We start from the raw sequence: 22,117 nt of genomic DNA on the forward strand, positions 1-22,117 counted from the left end.
TTTCTTGTGAAAATACTAAAAGGTAATTCTTGTTTTATATACGATATTATCTTCCCATGAATTTCGTAGTTATTAATTATAAAAAATGTAAAAATTCTATTCTAGATAATAATAAAGGAAATTATGACATATTTCCATTTGCAAAATATTCAACAAATACAAATTATTTCCAAACATCGAATTTTATTAAAATTCTAAAAATTAAAAAAAAAACTAAGCACAGGATTCGAACCCATGAGCATTTGCTAAATGGACAAAGCACCTAACCAACACAGCTACCATCTCATTCAGAATAAATGACATATTGGAAGGTATGTATAATGTCTCTGTATTTAAAAATTTGGATGGTGGGCCACGTTATTCTGCAGTTAGAAATACGGGCCATGTTTCATTTTTTTAAAATATACTTAGCATTTAATATATGGTTTAATAAGCATCTAATTTATGGTTTTAATAATAAAAAAAATTGATCAACCAATTAAATTACAACGTGAGATGACAAATTAGAATCCACATTTTCATTAATCAAAACGACACAAAATTGTGTGTTAAACCACAGCATTATTCATTTTTTAAATACTATAATAGATATGAATGCATATTCATGTTCTACTAACTACCAAATAAACAAATCGATATAAACACTATGCAAAAATCACAAAAACACAAATTTTGTTATTCTAATAGAGGTAAATGAAAACATGGCTCACATGAAAAGAAATTGTGAACAAACACCATTAAATTTGTCTCTTTAATCGTACTCAAAACACTATAGTACACTTAGAAAGTTCTTAATTTGTAATACTAAAGATACTCATTGTTCTTTTTTTTTAAAAAAAAGAAAAAGCTCAATGATATTGTATCGTATTAGTTCTGATATCTGGGGAGATTCAGAAAAAAAAAGAAAAAAAAAAAATCCAACTGAACCAAACCCTACTGAACTGAATCAATGTTTAATAAATACCTGAATAGTTCTTCATATAAAATATTTTGGATACTTGTATTGAACCAGACTAAATTAAAACTGGAACAGATATCCGAAATATATAAAATATAATTATATATCCAAAATTTCTTGTATTAATACTTATTAGATTTGCAGTGACCAAAGTAACTATAATTATAAATACTAGTCGAATGTATTTGTTATGTTTAGATCCAAATAACTAAATTATCTATAAATTTTAATTATATTAGTCAAGTCATAACAATATATAATAATAATAATAATAATAATATTTACTTAGATATTATTTTAAGTATATCGACAAACCAAATTAAAAAAACAACCAAATCCAGATTGAAACACATCCGGATAAGTTTTTTCTCTCAATTTCCTCTGTTTTCATGCCCATAATATACAGGAACAAGAGGGTTCTATAAGTAGGTGGGCGCATGGAGATTAATAATTAGAAATTTTAATATTAAAATAGAAAAGAAGAATAGGAGAGAGAGCGAGAGAGAATAAAAATCCTTTAATTAAGCAAAAATGAAAATAGCTTCTTCTTCTTCTTCCCCGCTTCTCGCCGTTGTCTCCAGCTCAGGCTCATTGGTGAGTTGACTTATTTAATATCAACATGTCTCTTTAATCAATCACCCTTTTACCAAAGTTTCAGTTTTTCCCTCTCGTAACCACTCTTTGAATACGACCCGTAAGTCAACTTTCCGTTTATACAATCGGAGGATGTAGAATCTTAGGATCATTGGAGTTTGAAAAACCCTTTTGAAAAATGTGATCTTTGGGTTTACGAAAGTTTCATATTTTGTTCTCCTGATGTTCTTATTGTAAAATGGTTTTGTTTTATTCTGGGGATCTAATCAGATTTTTTTGTTTTTTTGTTTTTACTTTCAGGATCCGAAAACTAGCGGATCACTTGGATCTCGAATCCTTCCGGCTACTCAAAGGTTAGTGCTTTTTTGTTTCTAAGCCTCTTTCTGATTTTGAATTCTTGGTTTATAGACATGGAAATAGATTGTAGGATCAAAGTTTGAAACCCCCTGATACAGTGATTATTATAATGATATGATGATGAATATGGTTTTGAAGATGTATATGGTTTTGATGATGTTGATATGATGATGACAATGTTGCCCATGAATATGATGATGATTCAGGGTTTAAGGCTGAGGGTTTGAGGTTTAGGGTTTAGATATGATTGAGTAAGAATTAGTTCGAAGATTCTGTATATGACTCATGATTGATTGTTTGATGAGTTTTTTGTCTTGATGGTTCTTTGTTGATTTGTCCATTGCTTTGAATAGCTGTCCTTTGAACTTAGAACCGCATTTGTAGCCCTCTGAACATGGTTATTGCCGGCTGTTTTTTTTTTTAAAAAAACAGTCTTGGAAATTTGTTCAGAATATTAAAGCTTGGAGTTTGAATGATGTTTATTTCAGGCTTCTGAAATTGAATTCATGTTCGAGAAGTCATTCTTCTTTAATGTAATTGTTAGCTCATCCTAGAGACTTCACAGCAAGTTGTAGCTCATCCTTCATTTTTCTGTGTAGATGTGTGATACTATATATCATTTAGACTTAAGAGTTTTGGTGATTTTCCTTTTCACAATTGGTTTGGATGTTTTCCTTTTTAATAACGTTTAAGCGTTTTTCCTTTTAGCGTTAAGTTGTATTCCTATATAAGGATTTCTTATGATCAATAAGAGAAAGCTTAAGTTCATTTTTCTCTTCTAGCTTTTACCATAGCGTCAGCATATGACCTGTTACTCGAGCTAAAGCAAGGCAATTAGCTCATATCAATTTGGTATCAGAGCCAGACTTTGAACATGAGAAATACCAATCTTTTAGTTCTGTGATCTATGAGAGCAAGACTCAGAAAAGTTTCTTTTATATTTGAGCTCTTACAGATTTGGATCATTGTATTTGGTGTTTTAATTAACAAAGAAAATTCAATTCGTAGTCTACTAGTTTTACGCAGATTTTACTAATATTAATAGAAGTCAAAACATTTGCGAGTTTTCTATGATTTCTAAGTTCTAACCATGTAAGTATACCAGATCATCCCCATCGGACAATCTTCTCCGCTGTAGAACAATGTCTTCCAATTACCTAAGGCATGTTGAGTCCATGTCCCTGCTACCGTCAGGCGCGGGTAGGGTCACTCAATTAAACGCCGTCGTTTTAGGGGAATCCCTTGCATCCGAGGAGAATGATCTCATCTTTCCCAGCAAGGAGTTCTCTAGCCAGGCTCTTGTTTCCTCCCCTCAACAGGTTTCTCTCTCTCTGTTTCTCTTCTAACATCAATTGAGTCCTAGATAAGTAAACCTCATCTTCTCTGCTTGCTTTATATGATCTGTCAATCATTTCATCTTCTTGTTATTGCATGCAGTACATGGAAATGCATAAAAGGTCGATGGAGGACCCTGCTGGGTTTTGGTCTGACATTGCGTCTGAGTTTTACTGGAAGAAGAAATGGGGTGACCAAGTGTTTTCCGAGAATCTTGATGTCAGGAAGGGTCCTATTCACATTGAGGTGGATGTTTTTTCTTTCCTTTCCTTGTTATTCTTGTTTGCTCTATTTTCTGCATCTCCTATGAGCATATGTTTCGTCGTGATGACATGTCTGTGATCATGTGCCACCAGTGGTTCAAGGGGGGAATCACCAACATTTGCTATAACTGTTTGGACAAAAACGTTGAAGCTGGTTTGGGTGATAAAACAGCCATTTTCTGGGAAGGAAATGAACGTGGTGTAGATGCTTCCTTAACTTATTCTGAGTTGCTCCAACAAGTTTGCCAGGTATAAACAATGCTGTTCGTACTCTCTGACCACCTCTATATCTCTTCTTTCTCACTAATTTGCTGGCACTGCATTTACCCATTGTCCTTATGCTGCAGCTTTCTAATTACTTGAAAGATATTGGAGTGAAGAAAGGAGATGCTGTTGTTATTTATTTACCAATGCTTATGGAGCTTCCCATCGCTATGCTTGCATGTGCACGGATCGGAGCTGTTCATTCGGTAACCTGTGAAAATTGTACATTTGTTTACAATGCAACATTTACCCAACTCATTGACACAAAACCAGTTTCGAGTATTAAATCAATTCTTCCACAGGTCGTTTTTGCTGGATTTTCTGCTGACTCTCTTGCCCAAAGAATCATTGATTGCAAGCCAAAAGTAATACTGACTTGCAATGCTGTTAAAAGAGGCCCTAAGACCATAAACCTTAAAGCTATTGTTGATGCTGCTCTTGACCAATCCTCTAAAGATGGAGTCTCTGTAGGTTAGTCTATTTACCGAATCTGGCGTTGGGTTCCTTTTCTGTATCTTTCCTGTATTTTGGCTCAAACTGGAGGCCAAGAGCAAGCAGGAAGGAGTATGCAGCACACCTTCTAATTACTATTTTCTGGGTTTTTTATCTTCATCGTTTGCACAACTGTCCTTTAAACCATATTTCGCTCTCTTTACTCTTGTTTTATAAGTTCGTTCTCTGAGCACATCAAAGAAAAGATAGGTAACAGACAATGCTTGTTGGTTTGATGAGTTCATAGCTGATGGTTTTCTGACTGTTATGTCTCGTGCTTCTCTACAACCAGACATATGCTTGACCTATGACAACTCATCAGCGACAACAAGGGAAAACACTAAATGGCAGAATGGGAGAGATGTGTGGTGGCAGGTAACTGCAGAGCTGTTAAATAATTTGCAAAACGCATTCATTTCTTTTTCTCAACGGTTCTTAATGTCTGATTTGGATGATGGTGATACCTTTAGGATGTCATTCCTAAATATCCAACATCGTGTGAGGTGGAATGGGTCGATGCGGAAGATCCTTTGTTTTTGCTCTACACCAGTGGAAGTACCGGGAAGCCAAAGGTAAATTTTTTTCTTTGTTAGATTGATTTTCTTTAACTTCGTTTGTTTCAGTTTTCTCTCTTTAATATGAGTTCTTTAAAGGGTGTCCTACACACAACTGGAGGGTATATGGTCTACACTGCGACAACATTCAAATACGCATTCGACTACAAATCAACAGATGTATACTGGTATGCAAAGACACTTTCCTTTCCTGTTAAAATTACTTACTAAAAGCTACGCAATAGAGTGCTAATCTCTTTGCTTCTCTATCATAAGGTGTACAGCAGATTGTGGTTGGATCACTGGCCATAGCTACGTTACTTATGGGCCGATGCTCAATGGAGCCTCTGTTGTTGTCTATGAAGGGGTAAACCATTAAAAAATTTGTATAGTTTAAGTGATTTATGCTTTTCTGTCAATTAATGTCTTGAATCAATAATTTAACTCCAGGCTCCTCTCCCATAGCAATACATTATTTTGCTTACAGAGCTATCAGCATTTAAGCTTATGAATGTGTGGAAATGAGTTTTACGTTGCATCTCTTTCATTTGGATTGAATTGTTGTCTGTTGGTATGGTTGTGATATTATTGCTCTTGAAACAGGCTCCAAACTACCCTGACTCTGGACGCTGTTGGGAAATTGTTGACAAATACAAGATTTCAATATTTTACACTGCTCCAACATTGGTGAGGTCTCTCATGCGCGACGACGATAAGGTAAGATATATGCAATCTTTTGGTTTGGTGCTTCAAAAGGTACAAGAAGTAGAGACTCTATTGATCTGTCCTTCAAATTCTTGTAGAATAACTAAAGCCTATGTAGGGGATGATACTTTTAGATATCAAAATCACTTACTAATTTTTTCTTTCAACTTATTTTGATTGTTAAGTATGTAACAAGTTATTCTCGGAAATCGCTACGAGTCCTTGGAAGTGTGGGTGAGCCCATCAATCCGAGTGCCTGGAGGTTGGAACACTGATATCCTTAGTCTTTTATTCATGCGATCAGTTGAATGGGAAGTTTATGTTGTAGTTAACCAATACTCTGATGCAGATGGTTCTTCAATCTAGTCGGTGATTCAAGGTGTCCCATTTCAGATACGTGGTGGCAAACTGAAACTGGTGGCTTCATGGTGAGTCTCTTCTCTCTCGCTCTCTTGATACCTCTTGCATGCTCTCTCTCATCTCATGTGCATTAAATTTTGCATGGCAGATAACCCCATTGCCAGGTGCGTGGCCGCAGAAGCCTGGTTCAGCTACTTTCCCTTTCTTTGGTGTTCAGGTCTGTGATTTATAGTTCAAATTTATATTTAGTACGTTGCTTCTTCCGTTATAAATTTTTCTTTGGAAGACTTCACTCTCATCTCTCTCTCTCTTTCTCTCTGTCTCTGCTGCAGCCTGTCATAGTTGATGAGAAAGGCAATGAAATCGAAGGCGAGTGTAGTGGTTATCTTTGTGTGAAAGGTTCATGGCCCGGGGCATTTCGAACTCTGTATGGGGATCATGAAAGATATGAAACCACATACTTTAAACCTTTTGCTGGATATTATTTCAGTGGTGATGGTTGCAGCAGGTGCACAGTCTAGTCTATTTAGTTTCTTCTTTCCACAAAAACCAGTTTTGCAGTTAGTGTATCATCTTTCAGAGATGACATAGATAGATGCATCTTTATGTCTTGATAAGAACCAAAGTCGGGTGATTTTTACATGGCTTTTATCTGAGTTTGATTTTGTATTCCAGAGACAAGGATGGTTACTTCTGGCTTACTGGGAGGGTTGATGATGTTATCAACGTCAGGTATAACACAAGATATTAGAACGATGCTCTCCCTAAGCTTCCAGTGTTCTCCCTATACTTATGTTTGGATGTTATGTTTTGTTTCAATGCACAGTGGGCATCGAATCGGAACTGCTGAAGTGGAATCTGCACTGGCTTCACATCCCCAATGTGCAGAGGCAGCTGTTGTAGGCGTAGACCATGAGGTATGTAGATTGATTATGCATACTTGTGGTGTGACACCGATAAAAGTTCATACATCAACTTGTTAGTCATTGTGTATAAATCGAATAGGCTTATGATGTTTAGGATGTCTAGTAATTGGACCTGGTTTTAGGACAGGGAAAGTTTTCTGGTTCTTGATTACAAAACATAGGGTTGCTTCTTGATTCTTGAGTTTGATTATTGTTCTTGATTTTAGCGTTTTCATTGTTTACCATTGTGAAGTAAAAGTAGAAATCAGTTTGGTTGTTCTCCTGCTTGTATCAGGTAAAAGGTCAGGGAATCTACGCGTTTGTCACTCTTGTGGAAGGTGTTCCTTACAGCGAAGAGCTTCGAAAAAGCCTTGTACTCATGGTCCGAAATCAGGTACGATATATGAAGAGAAAAAAGCAAATAGTAAGCTTTAGAGATGCTAAGTTTAGTTGCACACTTTGATGTTTTTTCTGTTACCAGATTGGTGCTTTTGCATCACCGGACAGAATACATTGGGCACCGGGACTGCCAAAGACGAGAAGTGGAAAGATAATGAGGAGAATCTTGAGAAAGATTGCTTCAAGGCAATTAGAAGAGCTTGGAGATATTAGCACACTTGCGGATCCTAGTGTAGTTGATCAGCTTATTGCACTTGCCGATGCGTGATACTGATATCTTTTATATTTTTCTCTGAATGTAACCATGACCATATGTGCTAATGGAGAGACGTGGAGTTTTGTGAATCTTTGTTGTTATAGAGGAATTGGTGAAAGAAAAAAAAAAACTGAAACAAATTTCAGGTTCTTGTAAGGAATAAAGCGAGCTGACGACAATTTCCTTATGTTTTTTTGAATAAATTGAATTTGATTTTTATGAATTGGGTTGAAGATAAGGTATATATAAATATAACTAAAGAAAGTGAATTGAAAAGTTACAAAAGTTGAAAAGTTTAAGATAAAAGGGAGAGAGTATAAGATAAGATGCACAGAGTTGAGAAGTTGCAAAAAAAGAAGAAAAAAAAACTGAAAAAGAATAATGAGAAACTATGTACATACAGTATTCGTATCTAAGTGATTGGACTGCCTTGTAGGCTACAGACAGAAACTAGATTTTTTAGATTTCCTGACACTTTTAGCAAAAAAATAAAAAAAATTTCCTGACACAAAAATTTATTTTAAATATGTACAATGTCTCCAAGAAAAATCGATAAAGGCAGTCATATAAATGGAACCGATTAAAAAAAAACCATTCCGCAAAACCATATTTTAGCTTTTAAAATCTCACGAATATAGATTCAATTTAATTGTGAACTATTGAAATGCATAATGAATTGATAGATAATTATTTATTGGCAATCTCAAAATTGTTATAAGAAAAATATCAAATAAAATAAATGACAACTGAATGCAAATATTGGTTGACTGCACCATTTTTTAGAGTTTTTAGTTTGTTTAGTATTCCTCCAATGCAATTACTTACTCTGCATGCACATCAAATACTTTTTTTATTATTAATTTTTGGTTATGCCTTAAAATTAAGAAGGTATACGGCTTGTGAAATGTGAATGAAGAAATACAGTATATGCGGATGGTTCCAGTTGATATCTTTTTGTATAATCTTTTCATTCAAAGCCAAAAAAAAAAAAGTTAAAAAAAAAACTTTCTGAAAGAAAAAAAAAATGAATTCATACTAGTGCTGCTGGTAATTCTTAATATAATCCTACACAGATGTTGTGTTTTTTTTTTTTTTTTTTTTGCTAAATTGACAGATGTTGTTTTAATTCATAAATTTCTTAGAATCTAACCCGTAATGAATGTAATTCCAGCAAAGAATGATTAACCCAGTCATTGGAAACAGAAAAATGTCTTGAAAACAATAACAATTATCACATCTGCTTTTATTATATTCAAAATCATCATAACAAAATGTCTTGGAAACACTAACAATTATCACATCTGCTATTAGTATATTCAAAATCATCATAAAAATGTCTTGGAAACAATGATAACAATTTTATAGATGCTTTTGTAATTAAGAAAACGAAAAAAAAAAAGAGGAGCAAAGTTGGCTATAAAAAAAAAACAAAAACAAATGTAGTCTGCAGATAACGAAAGAAAAAAAAAACCTCTGAACTTTACTTTAAACCTCTTCAACAATGGCAGATCCACTACCTATCTTCGTCATATCTCTTGCAGGCCAAAAAACCAATCCCGTAATCTCTCTTCTCTCTATTCTCTCTACGTTTACAACTCACAAAGAGAATCAATTTGTTTGTTTTGATCATTGATGTTGCAGATGATTCCTGATGAGTTTTACTCTGCTCATTTAAAAGGTAAAAATGAGTTGATGAAACTGAAACTGACCTCTGACGCTTCCGACAGAACCTGGGAAGTCAAACTGATCAACGGTCAGAGATTCTCTCACGGCTGGGAAGATTTCTCCAACGCTCACTGTCTTCGAGATGACCACGTTTTGGTTTTCAGACACGACGGTGATATGCTCTTCCACGTCACACCCACCGGACGCAGTTTCTCTCAGAAGAAACAACAGTGTGTATCTTCTAGTGAAGAAGACGATAATGATGATGATGAAGGAATGAAGCAGAGCAGGTTCTTGACAGTAACCTTGAAGCCTTACATGCTCACGTATAAACAAATTGTAAGATTTCAACGTCTTAGGGTTTGTATTTGATTAAGCATTTTTCTTGTAATATACTCTATGGATGATTGGAAATTGCGCAGCGTGTTCGAAGACGCTTTGCGATAGAGAATGGGATGAAGGAGGCAGGAAAGATAACTCTAGTGGACAAACATGGAGTATAGTGGCCATCGTTTCTAGGTTTTGTCAAGGATCAAGGATTTTATATTTCAAAAGGTTGGATAGGTTTTTGTGCAGCCAACGAGTTAAAAGCAGGAGATACGTTCAAGTTCGAGTTTGTTGGAGGAGAAGGCAAAACTCCTATGCTCAAGTTCTGCTGTAATGCCGAGGTCAAAGTGAAGAAACTCCTTGTTGTTTAAGTCAAATTTTGTGCTAGTTATATTTAATTGTATTCAAATAGTTGAAATGATTTTGTATACAGATACAACAAGCACCATTTGATGGCTCCCGAGGGACGGTTCAAGCTTCAAGGGATAAAGACAAAGATGGTCAAGAAGACAATGAGACTCGGGTCCTAAAGAGAGCTCGTGTTTCTACAGAAGAAGGATCCTCTCGCTGCACTCAGGCTTCAAATAAATCCCGTGCTGAACCGGAAAACTTGCAGCGCAAGCCACCGCTTCAGTCTTGCTCAGTTTCTGAGCAGTTGGCAAAGGTGAAACAGAGTATTGTATACACTTTAACTGGTATAAGACAGTTTCGGTCTGAGCTCGAGATAAAGGAACAAAACTTAGAAGCTTCGCTGAAGGAACTCGATGTACTAGGTATGATCTGAGCTGATAAACACTTTGATTTCCTTTCCTTTGTTGGTTCTATGTTTCTGACATTTTAATTTTGGATATAAAACAGGGGAGAAAGTGTTGGAAATCAACAAAATACTCAAGTAGCATCAAGTTTTAAAGTGAGCTGTGAAGGATCAAGAAATGGAACAGAGACTCTTGCAAACTTTGTTTGTCTATGTCTCACTAGAGACGAAACTAAGTTGTATTTTTTTTTCAGTTTTTTATTTGATAGAACTAAGTTATTTTTAATTTTCGGTAGTTGAGATGTTGAGTAGATTTAGATGTTTGTGAAGATTGTCACTCGGTAATTTAGCTGATTTATAAGTCGCTTTCTGTGAGGTTTTTTCAAGGACTCGGTAACATCAATGCGACTCATTCAAAAAAAAGAAAACTTCTGTCAAGTTCAGTTAGAAGAACCCAAAAAGCTCAATGATATTGTTATGCTAAATGGTACTAATTGCTAAGGTTACAAACAATTGAGGATGTAACGGTGACTTAAATGATAATAAAAGAGCAAATACAAAAGGATAAGTCTTTTGTGAAACAACATTGGTAAAATGATGTTTATAATTAAACGGATGGGAGTATTATATAAAGAATGTGGATTTGGTGTTAATTTGTTGGTAAGAGAAAGGAAAAGAAAGAGTAGTGTTGATGTAATTCGCAGTCGTAGTTGACTTTCAAAATCTAAATAGTAGTCCAAATAATCGGCCACATGCCAAAAAAAGTGGCTTCTTAGAATTATTCCACTTACGCATTTTATATTTTGATCAACTCACAAAAAAAAAAAAAAACTAAAAGGTTAACCAGTCAAATTTGTAGTATTTCTAAATTCTAATTATAGTAGAGATGCATAGATACAATTTCCAATTATTTTTTTTTTTGGTTATGTAACCTAAATAAAAGTCTCTAAACGCATGTGTGTTTTTTTTTTGGTTCTTAAATCTTCTTCTTCTAGATGAGACAACTATGCCCATGCTTCCACCATCCAATAAAATAATCATTAATTTACAAGTTGGTGGAAGTATATATAAATGGAGGATGAAGAAGAGAGATTAGATTTGTGAATATGTATAGAAGCATAATGGATCAAATCAACTCAAGAGTCTTTACAATTCTAATTGCTTTGCTTCTCCTCTCTCCCTTATTTCCCAGCCAGTCACAAGGTCTCTCTGTTGGATTAACATTACACCGCAAAATTAGTGAGTCTCTATATTCATATATGTATTCGTGTGTGAATGATTCGATGCTTTCATTGGGTTTCGCTAAATATTACATACTTAATATATATCATGCTCTACATGTTGTTCCTTGATTTTATATTGTTCATTATAAATATTTTACTAAATCATAAAAGAGATCTCAGAATTTTATATAAATGCTAATGTTCCATTGATCTACTCTCTTATAAATCAAAATTTATGGTGAAAATCCTAGACCATTCATATTTTTTGAAAAATGATTCCGCTATTTTTGAAAAGTGATTCCAATATACAATGAACGTGTAAAAAATATAACTAGGGAAAAACAAAACTTGATTAATCTACTAAAGAAGATTTTTTCAATGATTTATAATTATTTCACAAAAATTTGATTCAGTTCAGTTTTTTCAGTTATTCAGTTATTCTGCTACATATCAGTCAAATTCTAAACACTCTTTAGATAGCTTTTTAAGGTGTTAGAATGACTCATAATTTATGATGGAATGTGTTATGATCATCTGATTGCAGTAAGGGAGAAAGATGGGGTGAGACAAATTGGATACCAGAGAAAAGTACAAGTAAGGCCAAGCGGCTCGAGAAGAGGGCCATCAAAGGGTCATCCTCCTGGCTCCCCAAGAATATGAACTCTTCTTTTGTTAGCTTAATTGTATAATATATACTGCTTTTTGATAATACTTTATTATCCACCACTAAAGGATCAATTGGTTAAGGAAGATATATGTAAGATGGAGGTTGACTGGCTTACATTGTTTGATCTTTGGTCTAAGGAGAACTATTAATTTTGGACAAATCACTTTTTGGTAAAAAAATGTGTTTCTACGTGGTTTAATTAATAAGTAAACAAATTAAAACTATTTTGATCACTTTGCTGAGATATCATACCTTAGATAGAGTTGGAACATGTCTAACCTTATACACCCTAAGTATTTCTACAAAACTTTTCAAGCTATTAACGTGATTTTCTTCTTTTTTTTGTGAAACGTGATTTTGCTTATACACTGTTCCTTCTCGGTGGAAAGGCGGTGAAAATAAAAAAAATTCGATGTTTCCAACGAAAATAAAACAATTGAAAATGTTTCATCAGAAATTGATAACTGTTAAAAAAGGTAAAAAAATTTCAACCGAAATAATCATCAGTAAAATGGTTGAAAATTTTCCATTGATTTTTAATAACCAATGTGATCAGAATAATATTCTGACATATTTAACACCAATGTTTTTGACGGATTCTCCCCCAATTATTTTGATTGATTTTTCCGCAATTTTTTAAAAATGGATTTACCATCATTTTCTCAGGTCCAATGATCTTAACCCCTATGGTTTCCTATATTATATTTTTATATATAATTAATTAGAAATTAGTTAATTAATTAATTATAATCAAATATTTGCATAATTTTTTTTAAATTATACTAATATAAAACACAAGAAAATATGAAAAAAAAATATTATACAGTAAAATGATCTAACTTGTGCAGATGCTTTAGCAAAGAAAGCTGCTAACTCCGATCTTCCTTCCTCAATTTTTTATGTTTGTCCTAGTTTTTTACAAGAATTTGTACACATTGATTGCAACACTTTATAGACGGCAAAAAAAAAAATGATCTAACTTTTCTCTGTCTAACAAATTAACTATTAAGAACCTCAGATTATATTAAACAATTTATTTATTGTAGTGGGACAACAACAACATTCGTTGACTCTTATAAAAAGTTAAAACTTCAAAAAAAGCCATCGAAAGTTATCGAGCCGTTACACCTAAATCGAATCTCTTGTCTACATCCTTAAAGCCATAACGGTCATATTTTTCAAAAAGCAAATACGACCGTTAATCCCAACAATGTTCTCAGCTATATCGTCGTCTCAATATTCTTGCGTATCTTCTTTTATATAAACCCTAAAACAAAGCAAAATAAATTCAAGAAACACTAAAACGAAAATCAAAATCAAAAACCTTTAAAGAAGAACAAAGAAAATCAGAGTTTCTCTTCTTTCCTCAAAATCTGTAAATCAGAGAATGGGAATCTCAAAATCTAAAGGAAACACACACAACATCTTCCTTCTTTGCAACTACATCCTCTTAGGCTCAGCTTCAAGCTGCATATTCCTCACAATCTCCCTCCGTCTCTTCCCATCACTCTCCGGTCTCTCCCTCATCTTCCTCCACACACTCACCATCGCCACCGCCGTCTCCGGCTGCTCCGTCTTCGCCTCCTCCACCGCCTCCACCACGAGCGACAGATTATACGGTGCACACATGGTTGCAACAGTCCTCGCGGCGATATTCCAAGGAGCAGTCTCTGTTCTTATATTCACGAGAACAGGGGATTTTCTAAGGGTTCTTAAATCGTATGTTCTTGAAGAAGATGGTGCAGTGATACTTAAACTCGCTGGAGGATTGTGTGTACTGATGTTTTGTTTAGAGTGGGTTGTTCTTGTTTTGGCGTTTTTGTTGAAGTACAGTGATTATTTGGATGAGAGTGTTGAAGATGGTGATGGTAAGTTTCAGAGACAAGATGAAGATCTTAAGGATTGGCCCTCTTACCCATTTCAACTCAAGCTTTAATAATATCAAATTCCTTTTTTTTTCTTTCTATTTGTTGTAGTTCTGATGAAATCTTTGGTTGGTTTATAACTTTATATATTGATATTTTTTGTGTTTGGTTTCATGCTTGTTCTATGAGAGTTGTTATGCACTAGGATGTACAAAATAATTCATCAGTGTAATTTATTTTGTATGAATTTTTGAAAACACATAAAAAGATCTTCAATTTTTTTTTGTTGTCCTCAATTTAAAATTAAAGAAATCTTAACGTTCTTATTATATATGTATGTAACATATCGTTAAGTTTTGACCAAAAAACTATGAGGAAATGTGAAAACTTCAATGTAATCTCTCAAAACCAATCGTTAAGTTCTTACAAGAACGTTTAGGCCTAAGAAGTAGAAATCGAAACTAAAAGAAGATAAAGAAACAGAGACACACAGCCTTTATGGGCTCAAATCAAAAATAAAATCATTGCCAATTCCACATAATACCATTAGAGCTGATCAAGAGATTTAAGTTTATTAAGTTTTTCTTTCCGGATAACGCGTTCATCTGTTGCCACCATCAGGTCTATCCAAAAAAACGTTCCATAATTATTACAGTTCAAATTAAAAAGGTCAAAGATTTCAGACACGACATTTTGAACCGTAGAATTAGAAAGATTGATAAAACCATAAAAGCGATTAAAATTATCTCTACGTATACCCATAATTTGATTTGGTAGACTTACAAAAAAGATTCCAATGACAGAAGTAAGAGCTTGATCGCTTTCTCATGCGATTTTCCGTTGGTGACATTTGTTTTGGCATGACAAAACCAATAACTTAGTTTTGGACCAAATGTGGCATGACACATTTGGTCCAAAACTCCGGCACAAGTTGCCACAACATGTAAAACGTTATCATCTATGATCCTAATTATCCTAAAATATGAGTTGATTAAGGAATAAATCTTACTAAGTTGTAAACTTGTAACGAACGTAGACGTATTTTCGTCGTGAAAGTGCTAAAATTTTAGTTAATTTATAATTTTCTTGCAAAGAATTTATAAATATATTTTCTTTAGTTAAACAATGCTAGTTCCATATTTACACTAAATAGAATGTATTGTTCAGTCATAACATGTCTCAGTCATTATCTAACTCTCATCTATATATTTATTTGTGTAGTGATTTAATGATGTGTCGCTCTCACAGCGAATTTCAAAATGTTTCGCTTACGTGTCAGTTCCAGAATGAGTTTCAGCCGCAGAAAAACCGTTTAGCCCTATTTTCCAATTACATATCATTTTTTATTAGTTTTATGTGATGATGTAAAAAATAACTTTAAACAAACCGCTATAAATTATTATGGTTTAATGCTTAATTTTTCTGTCAAATCAAACCGTTTCTAAAATTTTAGAAAACCAAAATTTTCAAAAAAAAACTAACAAAAAAGTAAAAAAAAAAAGGAATCCATATCTCTAACTAATGGAATATTAAAAAAATTATCTCTAATTAATGGAATGTCACTTATTATGATATATAAGTTAGTGTTTACGATTTCTTATGTTTATAAGATTTTCAATTTTTTATGATTTAGTATAAATATCAACCATTTTTTTCTAATAAAAACGATATTTAGTCAAATCTAACGAAAATAAAAAAAACAAGAAATGAAATGTCTAATAGAATGACTGTATTTTTGATGTCAAGATTAGGGTTTTTGATTTAAAATATTTTAGTATAAATATGTATGAATTCTCTCTAATTCTCTCACGCCCTTTAAAATTGTTTAACTCCTTCCTTCTTCTTCGAATAAGTTCGTACAGTACTTCAAAAAACTACGTATAAAATACATAGAACAATAATCAAAAGATCTCACTATTTAAACTAAATTATTTAAATATTAATATATTTTAATCTACTCTCTTTTACATTATTTTTATAGTCATGTTTCAAACATTAAAATGTAAAAAAATCTAACAAACGAATATACTCAACAATAGAGAATAAAAAACAAATAAATCCAAACTATTATTAAAATTTTAAACAATCAAATAAAAAATTATATCTGCCCACGCAAGACGTGGACAAATTCTCTAGTTGTATTTTTATAATGTTAAACTACGCTAATCCATAAACATAATGTACTCACTTTTCCCCTGGTTCAAACCTTCTTAGAAACAAAAATTACAAAATCTGCATCTGATCCTAAAACTTAGACAGTTTTTTTTTTGTAAGCTTGGTAACAGGTGATTCAGATATCCCATAACATTAGTTGGTAGACATTCCAAACAGGATAAGCTGTATAATGGCTCATTAAACCGAGTCTGTTTGTAACTGTTAATTGAGCTATTAAACCCGAAAAAAGTCTACTCTATAACAATTTGGTAAGTTTTTACTTGAACTGGCCAGATCAATTGATAATGTTAAATCCTTACTCATGACCTAACTCCCATTGTATTTTTTTTTTTTTTATAAACAATCTCATCCATGGAGGAGATCTACCAAATTAACTCTTCAATGTGTGTGTGTATGATCTCTTATTTTTCCAAAATGTGTGTCCAATAAATGTTCATCCAAATCATTGGCTAAGAACAAATGTTACAAGATGATAATATCTCGTACAACATCCACCCAATTTACCACGTCAGCACCATTCACACTCGTATTAACCAAATAAAAATTAATAAAAAAAAAAAATTCCAAAAGAAACGGAAACAAATTAAGAAAGAAGAGAGGAAGAAAAAAAAATGCTGAACAGAGCAATTGCTTCTGCTGTTTCTTCAGTCACTTCTTCTTCTTCCTCCGTTTCTCTCTTACCCAAATCCAAACCTTTCTTCTCTGTCAAAACCCTCTCCGGATCATCTCGTTCTCCATCTTTCTGCGGCGGCTTCACTCGTAGAATCGACCATAAGCCTCTCCGTATGACGACTCGAGCTATGGCTACGCAGCAGCTCGAGAACGCCGATCAGCTCATCGATTCCGTCGAAACTTTTATCTTCGATTGTGACGGTTAGTATCATCTATCAACAACATAATTTAATTTGGTAATGCTAAGAGGAATTTTGAGAAAAAGATTCTTTTTTTTGACCAAATTGAGAAAGAGAATGCTATAATGGAATTTTGGGTTTCTCGATAGATTTTTGGGTTTGACTTGTATGTTAGATGAATAGTAGAATAATGGAATTTCAAATGATTAAATGGCCGAAACGCTTTAAAAGATTAGATTTTTTCTGCAAAAGGGAGAGTTTGTGAGATGATTGAGAAAAAGATGCTATAAAACGATGGATTTTTTTCGATTAAATCTACGATTGGTCCTAAACTATAGTGCCCTCTTTCGATGAAATTAAGTTGGTGTGAGTTTTGATCTACATTGAGTACACAAGATGAGCATCACAATAGTATGTTGGAATCAGAAATCTTGAGAATGTCAATAATATATTTATCTTTGAGCGGAAAATGTGGTGAAATCATCTGTTATTTATGTGATTTTAGGAGTGATTTGGAAGGGAGATAAATTGATTGAGGGAGTTCCTGAAACTCTTGATATGCTCCGTGCCAAGGTTGGTAAGCAATCTCTTGATAGAAATTGATTAGTTTGAAATGGTTTTCTTGGCTTTCTTTTTAACTGATTTACGTTTTAGCTTTTGCAAATCAATTGCTTTTTCTTGGTATTAATCACATTTATTCATAACTTTTTACAGGGAAAGAGGTTGGTTTTTGTCACGAACAACTCTACAAAGTCAAGGAAACAATACGGCAAAAAGTTTGAGACTCTTGGCCTGAATGTTAACGAGGTTAGTGACTTGATTCATAATCTAGCTACGCTTGGTGCTTTTAAGTCACATTTGTTTTTGATTAGTGTATCCTTTTTTTTCATTAGGAGGAGATATTTGCTTCTTCTTTTGCTGCAGCTGCATACTTACAATCTATTAATTTCCCAAAAGATAAGAAGGTAAGCCATCTTTCAATCGAAACTATTCAGCCAAGACTTAGAATCTCAGTCTAATGTGCCAATCAAATGTTGAAAAGAGCTTCCTTTTGCAAGTTCTGATGCATATTTGTTCAGGTCTATGTAATTGGTGAGGAGGGTATCTTGAAAGAGCTTGAGCTTGCTGGTTTTCAGTACCTTGGAGGTCCAGTATGTATCAGTGATATCTTCTCTTTCACTTTGTGCAAAACTGTCACTATTCTGAACAAGTTTAGTTCTTCAAATACAGGATGATGGTAAAAGGCAGATTGAGTTGAAGCCAGGATTTTTAATGGAGCATGATCATGATGTATGGCATAATCATTAGTAAACCTTTGATTTCCTTATGCTTTGTTCTTGAGTTTGAAACTGAGTATATAGTTTTACTGAAAATGCTTTCCAGGTGGGAGCTGTTGTGGTTGGATTTGATCGCTATTTCAACTACTACAAAATCCAGTAAGATCCTCAAATTATGTGTTTCCTTCCACACTTTTGGACTGATATTATAGTTGGTTTCTCTATGTTAAAATTCATCTGCGTTTGGTGATCTAACGTCTTTTTATAATGGAAGGTATGGAACACTCTGTATCCGCGAAAACCCGGGTTGTCTTTTCATTGCTACAAACCGAGATGCTGTCACACACCTTACCGATGCTCAAGAATGGGCAGGTTAGCTTCTTAGATGCATTTCTGTAATTATAATCTCCTCTTAGAGAAATTGATGTTAGTGTAAAGTCTAGTTACATCAACCTAATGTAGTGCTTAGATGAACTTGGCGTTGAATCGCTATAAAAAGTTATTTCTTTGTTTTTTTCATCTTTGAAAAAACCACTATGCCATTACTCGGTCTCAGGTGGTGGCTCTATGGTTGGTGCTCTTGTTGGATCCACTCAACGTGAGCCTCTTGTTGTTGGAAAACCTTCAACTTTTATGATGGACTATTTAGCAGATAAGTAAGGCTTCTAGATTCTCATATTCCTTCTATCTTCTGCTTTTTTCATTCCTGTATTTGCTGAATCAAGTCCAAATGAGCCATTTAGAGTTCTGTTTCCCTAATCATATTCTTCTCTATAACAATGTGCTACAAGTTGCATAAAGCACAGAGATACCATGCTGGAAAAGAATGTGTTTGTAACGAAAGAGATTGCCAAGTGATGAAAATGTTGATCACTAATATCGTGCATTGTTGTTTTATCTTAAAATGAGCAGATTTGGAATCCAAAAGTCACAGATATGCATGGTGGGTGATAGATTAGACACTGACATTTTGTTCGGGCAGAATGGTGGTTGTAAAACTCTGCTTGTTCTCTCGGGTAATAACTAAGTCCATAAACAGTTTTGTCTACCGACACTATCTCGGTTTTAAACCATATCTAAGTTGTCTTCATTTTTGTTTTTTTTTTTGTGTGGACTTGAAGGTGTTACTTCAATCTCAATGTTGGAAAGCCCTGAGAACAAGATACAACCAGATTTCTACACCAGCAAGATTTCTGATTTTCTTTCCCCCAAAACAGCTAATGTATAGGCAAGAAACTGAATCGTTTCATGGGTTTATACGGTTTTCTCTAAGTCTTTTCTGTTTCTTGCTTTGTTTTGGCGAGCTTATTTTAGTTGCACTGCCTTCTGTGTGCATAGTGAATTAGCAAGCCAACGAGTCATGTTTTAGGAAGAGTTTTACAGAATTGAATGTTAAAATGATGAACCAGTGCACTGATATGTAAGAGTTAAGACTCTTCATCGACCTTTAAATCCATTTGTTTGTGGTTATTTACATACTAGGTGTTAAAAAAATTCGGTCTCTGCGGTTGCATGATGAACCACCGCGATTTTGCCATTGACTGTGAAGAAATCAGCTGAAAACAGAAACTGCTTAAAACTTCGTTTTCTTGGTTAAAGACCGATAGATTAATGATATATTTGTGTTATTTTGGTTAAGAAACGTGAGAAATTAAAAATAAATAAAAAGAGTCTGCCGACGAAAATTAGTGTTTTGGGTAAGAAAATGACTCTTATTCCTTGATATCATCATATAGTTTTGAAACTTGAACTTGTAATCCGCATGACAAAGAGTGCTCAAAAACATAAGCATCTTATTTCACTATAACATTCGCAAGTCTTGTCCATGCTTTAAGAAGTAAAAAATTGCGAGATTATGGAGGAAAACATGATTTTTTTTGGTTGGAAACTAAAAAAGAAAAGAGGAATCTAAATTTAGGATGAAGTTTGAAAAAAGAATTTAACAACAAAACGAGAGGCTGAAAAAGGCGATTACCAACTCGTAAATGATATTAATTTTTTTTTTATTGAACTAATAAATAAATGTCATTTAAAATAAGATCTTACAAGATTAATATTGTTCATATATTATGCGTTTCAATTAATGTACTAAACTATTTTCAAAGCACCTTAAAATTTTCTAATAAATAAATGTCATTTAAAATAAGATCTTAAAGATTAATATTGTTCATATATTATACACAATTCGCAAGTCTTGTCCATGTTGGTGGTACGCTCAGCTCCTCGGTTCGGATCGGTTAAAGACCGAGACCGGCCCAATCGATCCCGATTTACGACGGTCTTAGTCGAAATGGGTCTGACCTGATAGCACGGCCCATAAGAGAAAAACCCAGTGATAAGAGGCGGTGAGAGCTGAACGAGAAGCCCTAGGACATCTCCTCGTTTATGTACTATAAATAGTAGAATTGTTACTGTAGAAAGAATCTTTTTGGGGACCCGGAGAATAGAAACCTGAATATTGTATCGAGTTCGTCGAGAGACCTCTGAACTGAACGAACTGTAATCAGATGCAAGAGCTGGTTCGAAGCAACGATGCCAAATTCGCGACTCTCACCGCGCAGGTTTCTAGCCTGCAACAAGAGAGCCCGCTTCGACGATGGAACCTCATCAGCGATTGCCGGGGAGAGCGAGACCCGCAGTGCACGGTGGCACGGTCGGTAATACAACAACAGCAACAGTCCGAAAGCCCGTCCCAGCACGTACGAACTCAACTGACGGCGCGCGACCTGGAAATCGAACGGATGCAAGCCCAACTGCGAGAGATCAGTTCCAAATTTCACCAAGCCACCAGTTCGGCACCTGAGATTGACCGCGTAATCCAGGAAGCATAGAAAACATCTTTCACTTCCCGGATCACCAACGTCCCCGTCCCTAATCTAGAAAAGTTTAAACTGCGTTCATACGAAGGGAACTCGGACCCGAGGCATTTTCTTACCTCGTTCGGCATCGTGATCAACCGACTGAAGTTCACCTCGGCTGAGCATAAGGATGCGATCCAATGCCAATTGTTCGTTGAATACCTCGAAGGCATAGCTTTGGATTGGTTCTCAAGATTGGAAGCCGACTCCATTGATAACTACAAGGAGCTTTCGACTAAGTTCGCAAAGCATTTCTCGATGTTCATTGGGCAGAAAACCCGTAACTCCGAGCTGTGGGAGATATCACAGGGCGAAAATGAATCACTCCGAGACTTCATGGCGCGTTTCAAGCAGATTGTGGCGCACTGCACGGTCGACGATGAAGCCGCCCTCGAAGCAATATACCAGAAAACATGGTACAAATCACCTTTCCATAAAGAGCTTCGCAGAAACAGGCCGCTCACGTTAGAGGACGCGCTTCACAAATCGAACATTTTCATCGCAGAAAAGGAGGAAGAAGCCGCCAAAGACCGGCAGTATTCAGCGTCAAAGCCTGACCAGACCTTAACCACCAAAGATAACTCGGAAACAAAAGTCCAGTTTGGCAAACCGCGCGGAGTAGTAAACCAGGCAGGATCATCAAACCAAAAGTCCGGACAGCCACCAAAATCTTGGAACACATGGAATAGAGAATATGATACGCCGCTAAGTGAACGTTTTTGCGAGTATCACGAACGATATGGGCACAACACGGAGGAGTGCCGACATCTGAGGGACTTTTTACTTCAACAGTTCCGCAAGGGCGATTCGACACTGCAGATTTGCCTAAACCCGGACCCCGGCGGCCGAACCCGCGACCAAACAAACCCGGCAATCAAGAAGCTGCCAAGGCAGTCGATTCTGATGAAGAGCAGGTCGCTCCCCTAAACGAGACCGCAAAGCACCTAATCGAGAAACGAATGCACCCAAAACCAGGAAGAAGATCAATATGATTATGGGAGCCCTCGAATCAT

The 22,117-nt window shown here is 34.9% G+C and overlaps 5 protein-coding genes across 5 annotated transcripts; all 5 read left to right on the forward strand.

Moving 5' to 3' along the window:
- Window positions 1-1,319: 1,319 nt before the first annotated feature.
- LOC18022897 (acetyl-coenzyme A synthetase, chloroplastic/glyoxysomal) lies at window positions 1,320-7,531 on the forward strand. Its single transcript, XM_006405912.2, has 20 exons — window positions 1,320-1,552; window positions 1,853-1,905; window positions 3,015-3,228; window positions 3,347-3,490; window positions 3,601-3,756; window positions 3,855-3,977; window positions 4,074-4,242; window positions 4,556-4,638; window positions 4,734-4,835; window positions 4,917-5,005; window positions 5,094-5,184; window positions 5,421-5,534; window positions 5,708-5,784; window positions 5,872-5,950; window positions 6,031-6,099; window positions 6,215-6,390; window positions 6,558-6,614; window positions 6,709-6,799; window positions 7,083-7,181; window positions 7,269-7,531. Exons 1-20 carry the CDS (start codon window positions 1,490-1,492, stop codon window positions 7,452-7,454), a joined length of 2,235 nt encoding a protein of 744 aa, XP_006405975.1. The 5' UTR covers window positions 1,320-1,489; the 3' UTR covers window positions 7,455-7,531.
- Window positions 7,532-8,943: 1,412 nt separating this feature from the next.
- On the forward strand, window positions 8,944-10,460 carry LOC18022898 (B3 domain-containing protein REM2). The gene is given in 5 exon segments (XM_024158776.1): window positions 8,944-9,000; window positions 9,084-9,446; window positions 9,530-9,775; window positions 9,868-10,207; window positions 10,293-10,460. Coding segments are annotated over 5 exon segments (1,044 nt in total). The 3' UTR covers window positions 10,331-10,460.
- A 2,898-nt stretch (window positions 10,461-13,358) lies between these two features.
- Window positions 13,359-14,107, forward strand: LOC18022900. Its single transcript, XM_006405916.2, has one exon. The coding sequence runs from the start codon at window positions 13,466-13,468 to the stop codon at window positions 14,012-14,014; it is 549 nt and encodes a 182-aa protein (XP_006405979.1). The 5' UTR covers window positions 13,359-13,465; the 3' UTR covers window positions 14,015-14,107.
- A 2,534-nt stretch (window positions 14,108-16,641) lies between these two features.
- Window positions 16,642-19,720, forward strand: LOC18022901 (phosphoglycolate phosphatase 1B, chloroplastic). Its single transcript, XM_006405918.2, has 11 exons — window positions 16,642-16,991; window positions 17,475-17,542; window positions 17,684-17,776; window positions 17,863-17,934; window positions 18,049-18,120; window positions 18,200-18,259; window positions 18,353-18,405; window positions 18,521-18,618; window positions 18,803-18,902; window positions 19,159-19,262; window positions 19,368-19,720. The coding sequence occupies exons 1-11, from the start codon at window positions 16,730-16,732 to the stop codon at window positions 19,472-19,474; spliced, it is 1,089 nt and encodes a 362-aa protein (XP_006405981.1). The 5' UTR covers window positions 16,642-16,729; the 3' UTR covers window positions 19,475-19,720.
- A 1,058-nt stretch (window positions 19,721-20,778) lies between these two features.
- Window positions 20,779-22,031, forward strand: LOC112088499. The gene is made up of 2 exons (XM_024158777.1): window positions 20,779-20,899; window positions 21,154-22,031. The coding sequence occupies exons 1-2, from the start codon at window positions 20,779-20,781 to the stop codon at window positions 22,029-22,031; spliced, it is 999 nt and encodes a 332-aa protein (XP_024014545.1).
- Window positions 22,032-22,117: the final 86 nt, after the last annotated feature.

This window comes from Eutrema salsugineum, unplaced genomic scaffold (genome assembly GCF_000478725.1).
Source record: "Eutrema salsugineum unplaced genomic scaffold, Eutsalg1_0 scaffold_14, whole genome shotgun sequence".
Classification (NCBI taxonomy): Eukaryota; Viridiplantae; Streptophyta; class Magnoliopsida; order Brassicales; family Brassicaceae; genus Eutrema; species Eutrema salsugineum.

Coding starts and splice junctions, on each gene's coding strand:
- LOC112088499 (XM_024158777.1), top strand. CDS start 20,779: ATGCCAAATTCGCGACTCTCACCGCGCAGGTTTCTAGCCTGCAACAAG. Junction 20,900..21,153: donor CCGCAGTGCACGGTGGCACG/GTCGGTAATACA, acceptor GTTCATACGAAG/GGAACTCGGACCCGAGGCAT.
- LOC18022897 (XM_006405912.2), top strand. CDS start 1,490: ATGAAAATAGCTTCTTCTTCTTCTTCCCCGCTTCTCGCCGTTGTCTCC. Junction 3,757..3,854: donor TGCTCCAACAAGTTTGCCAG/GTATAAACAATG, acceptor CTTATGCTGCAG/CTTTCTAATTACTTGAAAGA. Junction 4,243..4,555: donor TAAAGATGGAGTCTCTGTAG/GTTAGTCTATTT, acceptor CTCTACAACCAG/ACATATGCTTGACCTATGAC.
- LOC18022900 (XM_006405916.2), top strand. CDS start 13,466: ATGGGAATCTCAAAATCTAAAGGAAACACACACAACATCTTCCTTCTT.
- LOC18022901 (XM_006405918.2), top strand. CDS start 16,730: ATGCTGAACAGAGCAATTGCTTCTGCTGTTTCTTCAGTCACTTCTTCT. Junction 18,121..18,199: donor TTCAGTACCTTGGAGGTCCA/GTATGTATCAGT, acceptor CTTCAAATACAG/GATGATGGTAAAAGGCAGAT. Junction 18,619..18,802: donor CGATGCTCAAGAATGGGCAG/GTTAGCTTCTTA, acceptor ACTCGGTCTCAG/GTGGTGGCTCTATGGTTGGT.